Source organism: Azolla caroliniana, unplaced genomic scaffold (assembly GCF_043228905.1).
Source record: "Azolla caroliniana isolate FFs.n. ecotype wild unplaced genomic scaffold, voAzoCaro1.0.p SCAF_1, whole genome shotgun sequence".
Lineage (NCBI taxonomy): Eukaryota > Viridiplantae > Streptophyta > Polypodiopsida > Salviniales > Salviniaceae > Azolla > Azolla caroliniana.
Window position 1 is genome coordinate 642,871 of NW_028230436.1, and position 11,131 is coordinate 654,001.

Genomic DNA, 11,131 nt, shown 5'->3' on the forward strand with positions numbered 1-11,131 from the left:
TGTAAAACTTTAGAACACACCAGTCTGAATTATGTCTTAATGCTATTTAGTAAATCACAAACATACATTGGACCTTTTAAAGAAGCCTCGAGTGAGCATGCATTTCTCCTAATGTTTGTAATTGTTGACATTTCAGTTGTGAGGTATTTTAAAAATAATGGAGCTCTGTAAATATAGATATGTAAATGTGGAAATAAGATATCTCAGTTAACTAAAATTACAAAACAAGAAAGGTGTGCTAGTGTCTCTTTGTTTAAGATTCAATCTTTTATGGTAAATCTTGTGGGTTCAATTGAATATCAAAATATGAGTGATTTTTACATCTTATTTATATCAATTTCTTGGTTTGGCCTCATAGTTCTTTGAGGCTACTAGAAGAAATGTTCATCACCCAGTATTTATTATCATCATAGGCCGTTTTTTTGGTCTGATACTTCATCTATTAAGATATGAGCTATATTCAAAGTACATCCATCTTGAGCTATATCACTAATGTCAACAGGCTAAAATTCCCAAATGTGCATTATTGGTTGGTCATCAAGCTGTTCCTGGACAACCATATCATCTATCCCTTGTCCATCCCAACTATCCAGTACAATTTTACTATTATAATCGTATAAATTATATGCAGAAAGTTGCTGCTCAATTTCTAATAAATGCAGACTCTTAATCACATCACTGGATTGCAATTCCCCATTGACTCCACCATCATCAAATTTATTGTATACTTTCATTTCTCTGACATAATTAGCGTTTGTTGTAATTATAGTTGATGTGCTGTTGAAGTTATGTAGCTCATCAACTAATTGATCCGTTTGCATTGAAGTAGGAACATTCACATCAATCCTGTTAACTCTTGAAGAAAGCACATTTACATTTTGGCATACTTGCAGATTACTAGGGTTATTCACGCTAGTGTCTTGTTGGTGAGATATATATATGTTATTTGCAGAATTTTGCTTATTCTCATCTAAGTTGATGTGACCTGGACTGCCTTGACAATGATGCAACTCATTGCTCAAGGCACTATGACTCAAGGAAGAGGGAACATGAACATCAGGAAGATTGATGAATGCATTGGGTCCATAAAGCTCACGGGCAGCATTATCATAGGCGAGGGCGGCTTCTATCGCCGTAGAGAAAGATCCAAGCCATATACGGCCTCGTTTTGTGGGTTCTCGGATCTCGGCTACCCATCTTCCCCATGTGCGTTGCCGTACTCCTCTATACGCACATGTAGCATTGTCAGGTCCTCCCTTCCGAGCTCTCATGGGTCGCCTCTTCTTCCACTTGTGGCCACCCATCATTGCTGCATGGCTGTAATGAGTATCATCGACTTCATATAATTGCCATCCCTGCTCCTGATGAATATCATCTACTAGTGGTAATTTCCGTTTAAGGCCATGGTGAACATCATTGACATTTTGTACTTGCCACCCCTGACTCCAATTAATATCATCATTGACCCTCCCTAATTGCTGTAGCATCCCACTCCTGCAACCCGGATGATTACCATCATCATGTTTTGGTGAAGGCTGGCAGCGCCCACGCTGAACATCACCATGGTCTTTTAGTAATTGCAGTCCCTGCACCCCATGAATATCATCATTGTCAAGTTTTTGTAATTGCCACCCATCAGGCATTAGTGACGAAGACGACATGTGATTGCATCTCGCCTCAGCATTATTTACATCATACATTGTGGTAACCGAGAAATCATGCTTCATAGCATCTAGATAAACGAAATTGCTAAATTTATTTAGGCTTTGAGAAGAAAAATCTGGGTAGAAGAGGAAAGGATACTAAACCCTAACCACCCAGTAAATTCTGAGACTTTTATATATGCTATTGTGTGGTTTCTGCTCTGCGATACAATGTTTGCCAAAGAAGAGAGGAGAGCAGATTAATACTACTTCACAAAGATGTAGATTCAGAAGTGCATTAAATGAAGGAATACATGTACAAACTGAACGTGAGGCAATATTGTCACGGATAAATAAACATAGAAAATACAACATTTTATGTGCAAAAGTTATTTGTTTCACGCGTTGTTTGTGAATTGATGGAGGCCACTTCTACCTCATAATTCATAATGCAAGGAGACAAATAAATAGCTCCAAGTGGGAAAAAGCGAAACCTAGTCCTGGGTATCTTTGGTCATTGATTGATTTTCTTCGTCCATCATTGATTGCTTGTCTTTTTTGTTTTCCTGATTTGATTTTAGGTCTGCTTCTACTTAGCTCAAATTTGACCAATTAAGATATGCTCACTTTTTAAAATAGTAACTAACAAATAAATATCCTCATAAACAAAGTTCAGACGTGTGCTCTCAATCTCCATTTTTTTGTTAAATTCTGAATCAAGCATATATAGCCAATATGTGTTTTGTATATAAATAATAAGCATATTTTGTTAGATATTCCATATGAATTGACAACCCAATTATAATCATAACATCTCAATAAGTACATATACACAGATCCTCTTAGCTTAGCCTCTTAGTTTGCTAACAGATCTTGACACAAAGTTCACCATTATAATAACACAGAAATTCCATTCATAACGGGTATAATTTTGCTACAAGCTTACCATTACAAAGACCCAAATAGTAATAACATACTTTCTGAGTGGATGCCAGAGTATTAACCCATCACAACACTATTGAAATTACACGAATACAAACACACAACCCATATATATATATGGATGAGATGTTCAGAATAAAACCTTAAAATATTTGTGACATAATTACACCCCATTTGAGGATAGGGAAGGTTTCTTTTCCTTGCCCATTCTCTGAAGGCTGCTTTAATTTATCTTGACTACATAAATACATGGGTATTTCTTGGGCTTTCAAAGGGTCGAATACATGCTGGTTCACTATAGCCCTATAGGTTTATATCAAATCATGTTTCAAATAACATGCATGGAAGCATATATTTAGTTGTTTTCCAGAAATATTTCATGGAGGCCCCCCACTAAATTAGCTTTTAAATTATTGATTTTGACTTCTTTTGAGCCGTGCTCTGTATTTTTTTCCAAGGATGAATTGTACAAGAACAGAGTAAAACCATCAGTCAAAACACTTGATATAAAAGGCTTGTCGATCCATCACCGAATGATTGAAATTCAGTTGGCTTTACAACAGCACGGCATAAAGGACAGGTTTTCTCTCTATCAAACCTACAGCATGGGCAGAAGAATCTCAGTGCAAAACATCAACCATGCCAAAAGAACTGATTACAACTGAAAATGTATATTCCAAAATACCATTCAGATACACAATCTTCACAAAACAAATGTTTACAGCTCAATAAGATCGGTGCATGCATTTTCTCCTGACAGATTGCACAAAGATCTCCGGCAATTATAACCTGCTCAACAAACCAAGGTTTCAAATAAAATGTTGTCATATCAATAAAGAAAACCCATTTTAAAAGAAAAACTTAAATGGAACACAGTAACGAATAGTATTTATGTATATGAACTTTGTTGTGTCAAATCTTCCAACAAAATTAATTAAGCAACGTCTATGGCTCATAGATGAAGGAAATGTTAATCACTTGAATTGAGCTAATTAAGAATCAATAAATACATATAAGGATACTATCATAACACCAGTTGAAGTTTACTATCATTAGGGCCCAATATTTGGAAAAAAGACAGCTAATCAAGAATCATTAATACATATATAGTAATACTATAGTAACATCAGCTCAAGTGTATAGATAGTAAACAGAAAGACCCGTACAGAAGGTCATAATCTAGATTCAAATGAAGTGCTCGTGAGAACCTTGGGAAATGTGATTCATTTGAAAGTGCTTGACAAGCTCCACTCAACAGGGAGATCATGATGCAGATGAAATTCACAAAATGAAATTATAAGCTTCCTCCAAAAAATGGTTCAATGTCAATGTATAATCTTTTTTATCACAGATGCCAACTCATTGTTCCATTCCAGATATTTCATTAATCATGAATCCTTCTTTTCAAATTGGCACTAACATTTCTTTTTATGATTTTTGTATTGCTGTAAATCCTACATCAATTCCATCAGAATGCATCCAGCCCTTGTTATTTAAGGCTCACGTGAATAATACTTTATAAACTACCATGTACAACAAAACACAAACCATTAATTTTTCATGGATTATACAACTACACAAAAAGAACAGAACACATACATTTACACTCTAAATAACTGAAAGAATATGTTCCAGAATTCACATAAATAGTTATTACAACTTCTTTTTACCTCCTCTGCAGTTGCATAAGACCCATATTGGACCTCCCGCCCAGCAAGAGCCTTTAGTGCTGCGAGGAAAGTTTGCAACTGCAATGTTTTGCTTGCATTAGAATAAAAAAGCATAACCACATCAATAATATCATGCAGCAAGAATGTATGACTTATATGTATGTGTTCAATCCTCCCCTCCAAGAATAAATATTCTTATTATTTAGAAGAAGAAAAATTGTGAAGTTCACATAAAATAGTATTCCAAATTCCATAGTCTACAGATATGGTTCGCTACACCTAGTATCTATACCCGGTTCAAATTAGCAAAATCTGATATTATTTAACAGCTAAAATATTGAATTGCTTGATCGAAATCAGTTACTGAGTTAATATTTCAACCATATTAGAATTTGTGGAAATTATACCTTTTCCAATACAGATGTCAGTTTAAATGTCAGATATAGACCAGTTGTCAATGATGAGAAAAGACTCCCATATTCCTTATTCAAGAAAAAACGATACCAGACAGGAGCTGGAAGAAGAGCACGATATAGGAGAACAAAATACTCCACAAGAGTTAAGAGCTGACCCTGCACAAGGTTAATAAGAACATTAAACTAAGTGAACAAGATGCTTAAGAGAAAACACACCCTAAAAATGGAACAAAAACAACATGTCTGGGATACAAACATATAAAAGTGGCACTAGATAAACATGGCAATAAATAAATAAAAGATCTTACCTGCCGATGGTACTGCCGACCTCTTGTCTTCTTATAATGAAGGAGGAGGCCACATTTTAATACCATAGCACCTTGCCTGATCAATGTATCTTTTTCAAAAAGAATAATAAAACTTTTCAACATAGTTTTAAGTGCAAACAAGCTCGTCATATATAAATGAATAATTCCCTATTCTTATGGCATATTTCACAGCACAGCAAATCAATACTTCCTTTTCAAAGAAATTAATTGAAAGATATGAATACCATTGACCAAAATAATGAATATTGAATGCCAGAATTTTGGAATCTCTTTTGGTGCTAACAGCAAAAGTGGTCTAAATAAATCTTCTTCCTTGAACCACCAATAAATTCCAGTTATCTGGAGTAGCATTCCCAATCCAATTGTGATAATAGTCAAATTTTTCCTTTCCCCCTGCAGGACATGGAAGTTAGGTCATACCCTGTCAATATCATCATCATAACTTCCTTACATGCTACAACATTCTTCTCCAATGAAAATGATTGCAGGCATCATTTCAACCTTGATCCTAAGAAGACAATAAATCAAAATTTTGTTTTAAAAATCCAAGCCCAGGATATCATGTCTTTGTTCATAAAAAATCGTTTGAAAAATACAATAGCCTATAGAAGCTACAGTTAAGAATTTGTTCACTTCTATTAGGAAGCTCCCACACAAACGTTAGGGTTACTCCGATCCTATTCACATAGCAGACACCACCCCTACAAACTCTTAAATCAATCTGCCTGACTTCCTGCAAGGGTATAATTCAAAAATTAGGGTAGTAGTCTTGTTTGCTGCTCATTATGTTATTGTTTCATTCTATTACTGAAGCTGCCAAACTGTGCCATAAATCTTCAGGACTGGTTATTCAGTGGTTCTAAACTACTGGTATTGAGATGGTGAAAATAACCCTAAAGAAGTCTGTGTAGAAAGCCAGCAGTATTAATACAAGACCCTGTAGGTAACAGAAACTCAAATGGACAGCAGTTGCTATTCAATAACTTCAGATTACAATGAAGCAGAGGCTAAGTAAAACAAAGACATATTAGGTCATCTGGTCTTAAGAGGTTCTAATTTCAAATTAGAAACTCAAATGAACAGCATTTGCCATTCGATATCTACAGATTACAATGAAGCAGAGGCTAAGTAAAACTAAGACATATTAGGTCATCCAGTCTTAAGAGCTATTATATCGTATTATTTACTTAAATAGCTGAATAATACGATATAATAGCAACACTCATGTAGAATTGCTCACTTGAGTTGTAGGGTCAATCTACAAAAGTCATCATATGAATATAAAAATGTGGTGTCGATGAAGAGATTCATCCATCATACAACTACTTCAAAGACCTATATAGGACCTTAAAGAAATTTGAAGGGTTTTATATATTTGCCAGTGTGAAGGTTTCATAATCCCAGTTCAAGCACCAATGCATCTTCCTTCAACATGTTCATCATGACACATGTGCACAAAACAAACTTTTACACCATACTATTTTATACTTCGACCAATTAGATGATTAAAAGATATCAATCCAACCACAAATTAATCCACCCTCCATTCAGACATAGAAGACAAAATAACTCTAAAAATACCTGAAACAAAAGTGCTGATATGTGACTTACCTTTAGTGCTGTCTGCTTCCGAAGAATATCATTTGACTTTATCATTACTGCTGAGATCCATAGAGTAACAAGAAAACCTAATATTGAAGAAAACTCTTAAACCTCTCCAAAAATGTAAAAGGCCTCTCTCTTTCATGTGCTCGTTACATTTTTGGGTTTCTTGTTGAATTTTATCGTTAGTGCATTTTAAGGATTCTCTGTTTTAAGGTTTCTTCCAACATTTCAAGATTTCTTGCTGCGTTTTAGGGTTTTATGTTTTAGGTTTCTGTGCATTAGGATTTCTGTGTATCAGGGTTTCTTGCTACATTTTAAGGTTACCTGTTGCATTCTAGAGTTTCGTGCTACGTTTTAGGTTACTTGCCCCACTTCAGGGTTTCCTCTTGCTGCATTTAGGATTTTGTTTGCAATATATTTCTAGATTTCTTTCTTATTCGGTTTTTAATGTTTCTTTTCCTCACATTTTAGGGTTTTATGGCTTGCTCCATTTTCCAGGTTTTAGAGTTTGTTGCATTTGTCAGTTTCTTTTCTCTTCGCTTTACTGCACAAGTAACAATATCTCCATCTCAACCACCACCAAACATATACAAATTTCGAGAAGATGGGTGGATGTTTAACAAACTTCAGAAAAATACTTCGCAATTTGATAAACTAAAACAAGAAAAACTCAGTTAGAATTGACTAATGCCTTACAACATCCAATCTTGGTCCGTGGAAAAGATAACAGATTCCCTTGAACCTTCATGAAGAAATAAACACCTTTGTGCTGAATAAGAAGCAATGAAAGCAAAAGATTGCGGACAATAAAGAGGGTGAAGTTAATCTTAAACTCAAGAACATCAAAGTTCAGCTAAAAAAAGGTGGACAGGAATCATTAAAGAGAAGTTGATGATAGAGCTCTCCCTAGCCAAAGAAGGTGAAGTCAGGACTCAACAACCTAGACAACATCAGAGATGAAATAAAGAATGGTTGTTCCAAAGCAAACAATAAGTGAAAATGCAATTGAAGCAAAAGGGCCTGAACGTCTGGAGGAGCTAAGAAACAGGTACAATGACAAGGAATCAAACTTGTGTAGTCCACAATTGAAGAATTGAGGCATGCAAGATAACTCGATGTGCAAGTCATATGCATTCCCGAGTCTCGAAATGACATCCTCAAGCTTAGTTACTCTTATTATGGATTCAAACGAGGTAGAATGAACTGACTTCTTCAAAAAGTGAGTCATCCTACGTCATTTGGATGTATTTTCGTTGATGACAACTTGACAAAAGGTGCAAATTGACCAGAAACAATGTATGGCACACATCATAAAAGCATGCAAAAGGCTGTTACCACTGTTACCAGGATGATCACATCATCATATCAACAGCACTGCCACTGAATTAGAGCTACACATTGCAGTTCAAAACTGAAAGAAAGCACATTGGACACACACCCGAAGAATGAAAGTGGTATTTGTGGGATGAGACAGAATGCAACAGCAATTGCACATAATTGATAACATCTGTAGCTTCACAATTCAACTGACAATGTGCTGAGGAGTCATTATAGTGTGACTAGAGGAATGGAGACGGCAATGGAGACATTGAGTACCAAGATATAAGACACATGGACACATATCATCACCACATCATTGAGGTCATTGCTCACCATGTCCAATTTGCATGAGGACACTCAGATGCACTTGTTGAAGCTCACAACATTACATTGCTCCACCACAAAAACCAACCTCAGATATGATGTCCCCTCACCACTATTCAACCCATACATAGCATTTCAATGTTGTAAAACATCTCCAAGAGAATTGCACCACGTGCACTAGGATAATTGTAGTGAATCTTTAGGAAACCTAGAGCTTTTATTTTTGCTTTGGTATGGACAACTTGAATTCATCCATATTTGTAATCATGACTTGTCCAATAGGCTGATTCTGGCCTCCAGTAAGTGCTAATATTTCTTTCTTTCTTTTTCCATCTCAAGGAAAACCAGCCATTGGGCATTCCACAGTATTGCTTCGGATTGTGTAGATGATGATGAGATTCTGGCATATTCTCAGCTGAGACTGCAAAAGCTTTTAGATTAAGTACATACATTTTCTGAGCATATGAACTAGTAGTCAATGTGGCTAAGATCAAAGTCATGGCGGAAGTCATTGTCAAATCTGAAAGTGATCGTGCAATAGGGAGCTACGAAGAGGACACGATTGAAGATATTCACAATTTCAAATACCTTGCAGTTGACATACCCAATCAACACACTTGGGACAGGTGTCTTAACAAGGAGAATAGAAGCCACCACGGCCCAATCCTATGAATCTGAGCACATGTACAGTATTCCGGCAAGTTCAAGTAATGAAATAGAGAAAATACGAAAATTAAAAATATGCACCAGCTCTTAAACCCATAGCCTGCAATGCTCTTAGAAACTGGAAGAAGACCACAAGAGTTTTCTACCCTTCAAAGAGTTTAAAAGTTTGAAAAGAGGACAACGTCATATTGAAAACCTATGAGAAGATGGCATAACATTCCTGTTGTATTATCACCAGTTCACTGTGATATTTCACTACAACCCCTATATATTTTGCCCGAGCCACAAAGTTACATGCAGGGCAAACTTTAATTCATTCTTGAAAGATCTTTGAAAATGAGATATGAATACCCAAGCACTATTGGCTTGATTAGTGGCCCAAGAATTGTAAAGATTAGTAGGGCAAAAAGAAACCTATAAATGTTAAAACAACAGAAACTATAAAAAAATAGCAACTAACCTTCAATATGCTGACGGATGAAAACCATCAAGAGAAGCGCCAAGAAAGGGAGGACTTGTTCAATCCAACGTGCAAGCTGCTGCATATCATACCTTTGAGGATCTCTCTCGTTGTTGTTGGTGGTGTTGTTAGCATTCGAGCTGAGGTGAAGATTTGAACCAGTATCAACAGGCAATGAATTAATAGCATCATTGTTATTGAAAGCATGGATCCCGTTGATACTATTGTTGTCATTATTACTATCAAAATTGTTGATACTATTGATACCAATATTGGTATTGATGTCATTGATAGCATTGACGCTATTGTTGTTATTAGTGTTGTTGCTCTGTTCACGAGAGGCTATTCTCGTCTCCTCTGTCTCTGTTACTGTTGAAATATTAATAGAAACTTCTGCTTCTCCCCTGCTTCCCCCAACTTCTGATGATGATGAGTCCCTGATTGTCGCATTCCGTCGGGATGGAGGAGGAGATGATAATTCATTCTCTAAAGAATGAGATGATGATGATGATGATAACGGAGAGTGTGCAGAGAAGCCTCGCTCTACACCCAGAAACTCGAGCAAAGCTCGGGTTGGATCTTGAAAAAAACTTGGATGGGGTAATTGGAAGTGATACGGCCTTCGGATTCTGTTGGTACGAGGAGTACCAGAGCTTTCCATGAGTTCAGGATAAGGAATCGACATGCTCGAGGGGGGTGGGGTTAGGAATACACAGGCAAAGGATATTAGCGCTAGGGTAACACACTGAATGGTAGATTAGCATTAGGGTTAGAAAGAGACACAAGAGGTCAGGATTAGGGTTAGGAATACAGATACAGAGGAGAGTAGAGTTAGGGTTAGAGTTCGAAGAAAATTTGAGTTAAGTTTACAGAGGAGATTATGGTTAAGAGAGCTAGGCAGGAGATTTAGATTAGGGTTACAGGGACGGATGAGATTGGGATTTAGGTTACACAGACAGAGGAGATTACGATTAGGGCTCAAAATTACAGGGGGGGGGGGGGGGGGGGCGAGGGTTAGGGTTAGGGTTAAGATTTTTGGATTGCAAAGACAGACAGAGGAGGAATCAATGGAGAGAGAGAGAGAGAGAGAATGGAAAAGAAGAGAGAAAAAGAAGGCGACGAGTCTTCATCACGTCACGTCATGTCACGTCATGTCGGCCGAGATGTCCACGCCATCCAATACGATCTTTCTTTGGTCTTTGGTTTTTTTAACGAGACTTCACTCAACAACAATATGTATATGTATTATGTAGTAAAAAGAAGAAGGAAGTGTTTGTTTGTGGGGAGAAAGGAGGGATGTAGAAGACGCTCTTCTTCTTCTTCTTCTTTGTTTGCTTCTTTTATATAGTTTAGCAGACAATGCGTGCGGTTGATTTAGTATACAACGGCCAGGTGGGCATATTGAGTACGCATAGGACAATGTGTGCTTGGAAAGGTGGTAGGTACCCTACAAACACGTGCCAACAAAAAGCTACTCACACATACAAAGTATCCATTGAATAAGAGCCATGTGACATTTTTGACATTTCATGGCTGAAGAAGGTGGATGCTTGCTTCGATTCTCACATCGCGGTTTAATAAAAATAAAGGCCTTCTTCTCTAAATCTATGAGAATATATATTATGTTTCTTAAAGAGAGGTAGGATATGTAAAATTTGAAAACAAGGAACGAAAGAAGAAGAAGAAGAAGTTGCTAGATGGCATTCACGAGTTACAACCAAGGAGGTCATATAGAGTTTCTTTTCATACCCTAATC

At 36.7% G+C, this 11,131-nt stretch overlaps 2 protein-coding genes across 3 annotated transcripts; both read right to left on the minus strand.

Annotated features, from left to right (window-relative positions):
- Nucleotides 1–503: 503 nt before the first annotated feature.
- LOC147868108 (uncharacterized) lies at nt 504–1,470 on the minus strand. The gene has a single exon (XM_087339367.1). It carries the CDS (start codon nt 1,305–1,307, stop codon nt 504–506), a length of 804 nt encoding a protein of 267 aa, XP_087195493.1. The 5' UTR covers nt 1,308–1,470.
- Nucleotides 1,471–2,714: 1,244 nt separating this feature from the next.
- On the minus strand, nt 2,715–10,341 carry LOC147868109 (uncharacterized). 2 transcript variants are annotated; one of them, XM_087315386.1, is made up of 8 exons: nt 9,376–10,341; nt 6,612–6,688; nt 5,225–5,393; nt 4,980–5,068; nt 4,663–4,827; nt 4,256–4,333; nt 3,308–3,374; nt 2,715–3,183 (listed from the first exon to the last, which is right to left on the minus strand). In XM_087315386.1, the coding sequence occupies exons 1-8, from the start codon at nt 10,058–10,060 to the stop codon at nt 3,140–3,142; spliced, it is 1,374 nt and encodes a 457-aa protein (XP_087171512.1). In that variant the 5' UTR covers nt 10,061–10,341; the 3' UTR covers nt 2,715–3,139. The 2 variants fall into 2 exon arrangements, with proteins under 2 accessions (XP_087171512.1, XP_087171504.1); XM_087315378.1 differs by having other exon boundaries at nt 3,271–3,374; nt 9,376–10,340.
- Between the last annotated feature and the right edge of the window lie 790 nt (nt 10,342–11,131).

What these genes read in the sequence shown, in the direction of transcription:
- LOC147868108 (XM_087339367.1), bottom strand. Translation starts at nt 1,307, where the DNA reads ATGATGGGTGGCCACAAGTGGAAGAAGAGGCGACCCATGAGAGCTCGG.
- LOC147868109 (XM_087315378.1), bottom strand. Translation starts at nt 10,060, where the DNA reads ATGTCGATTCCTTATCCTGAACTCATGGAAAGCTCTGGTACTCCTCGT. An exon ending in CTTATGCAACTGCAGAGGAG is followed by an intron (nt 3,375 to 4,255) that starts GTAAAAAGAAGT and finishes TTTGTTGAGCAG; the next exon opens with GTTATAATTGCCGGAGATCT. An exon ending in GAAGATTGTGTATCTGAATG is followed by an intron (nt 3,184 to 3,270) that starts GTATTTTGGAAT and finishes CCCATGCTGTAG; the next exon opens with GTTTGATAGAGAGAAAACCT.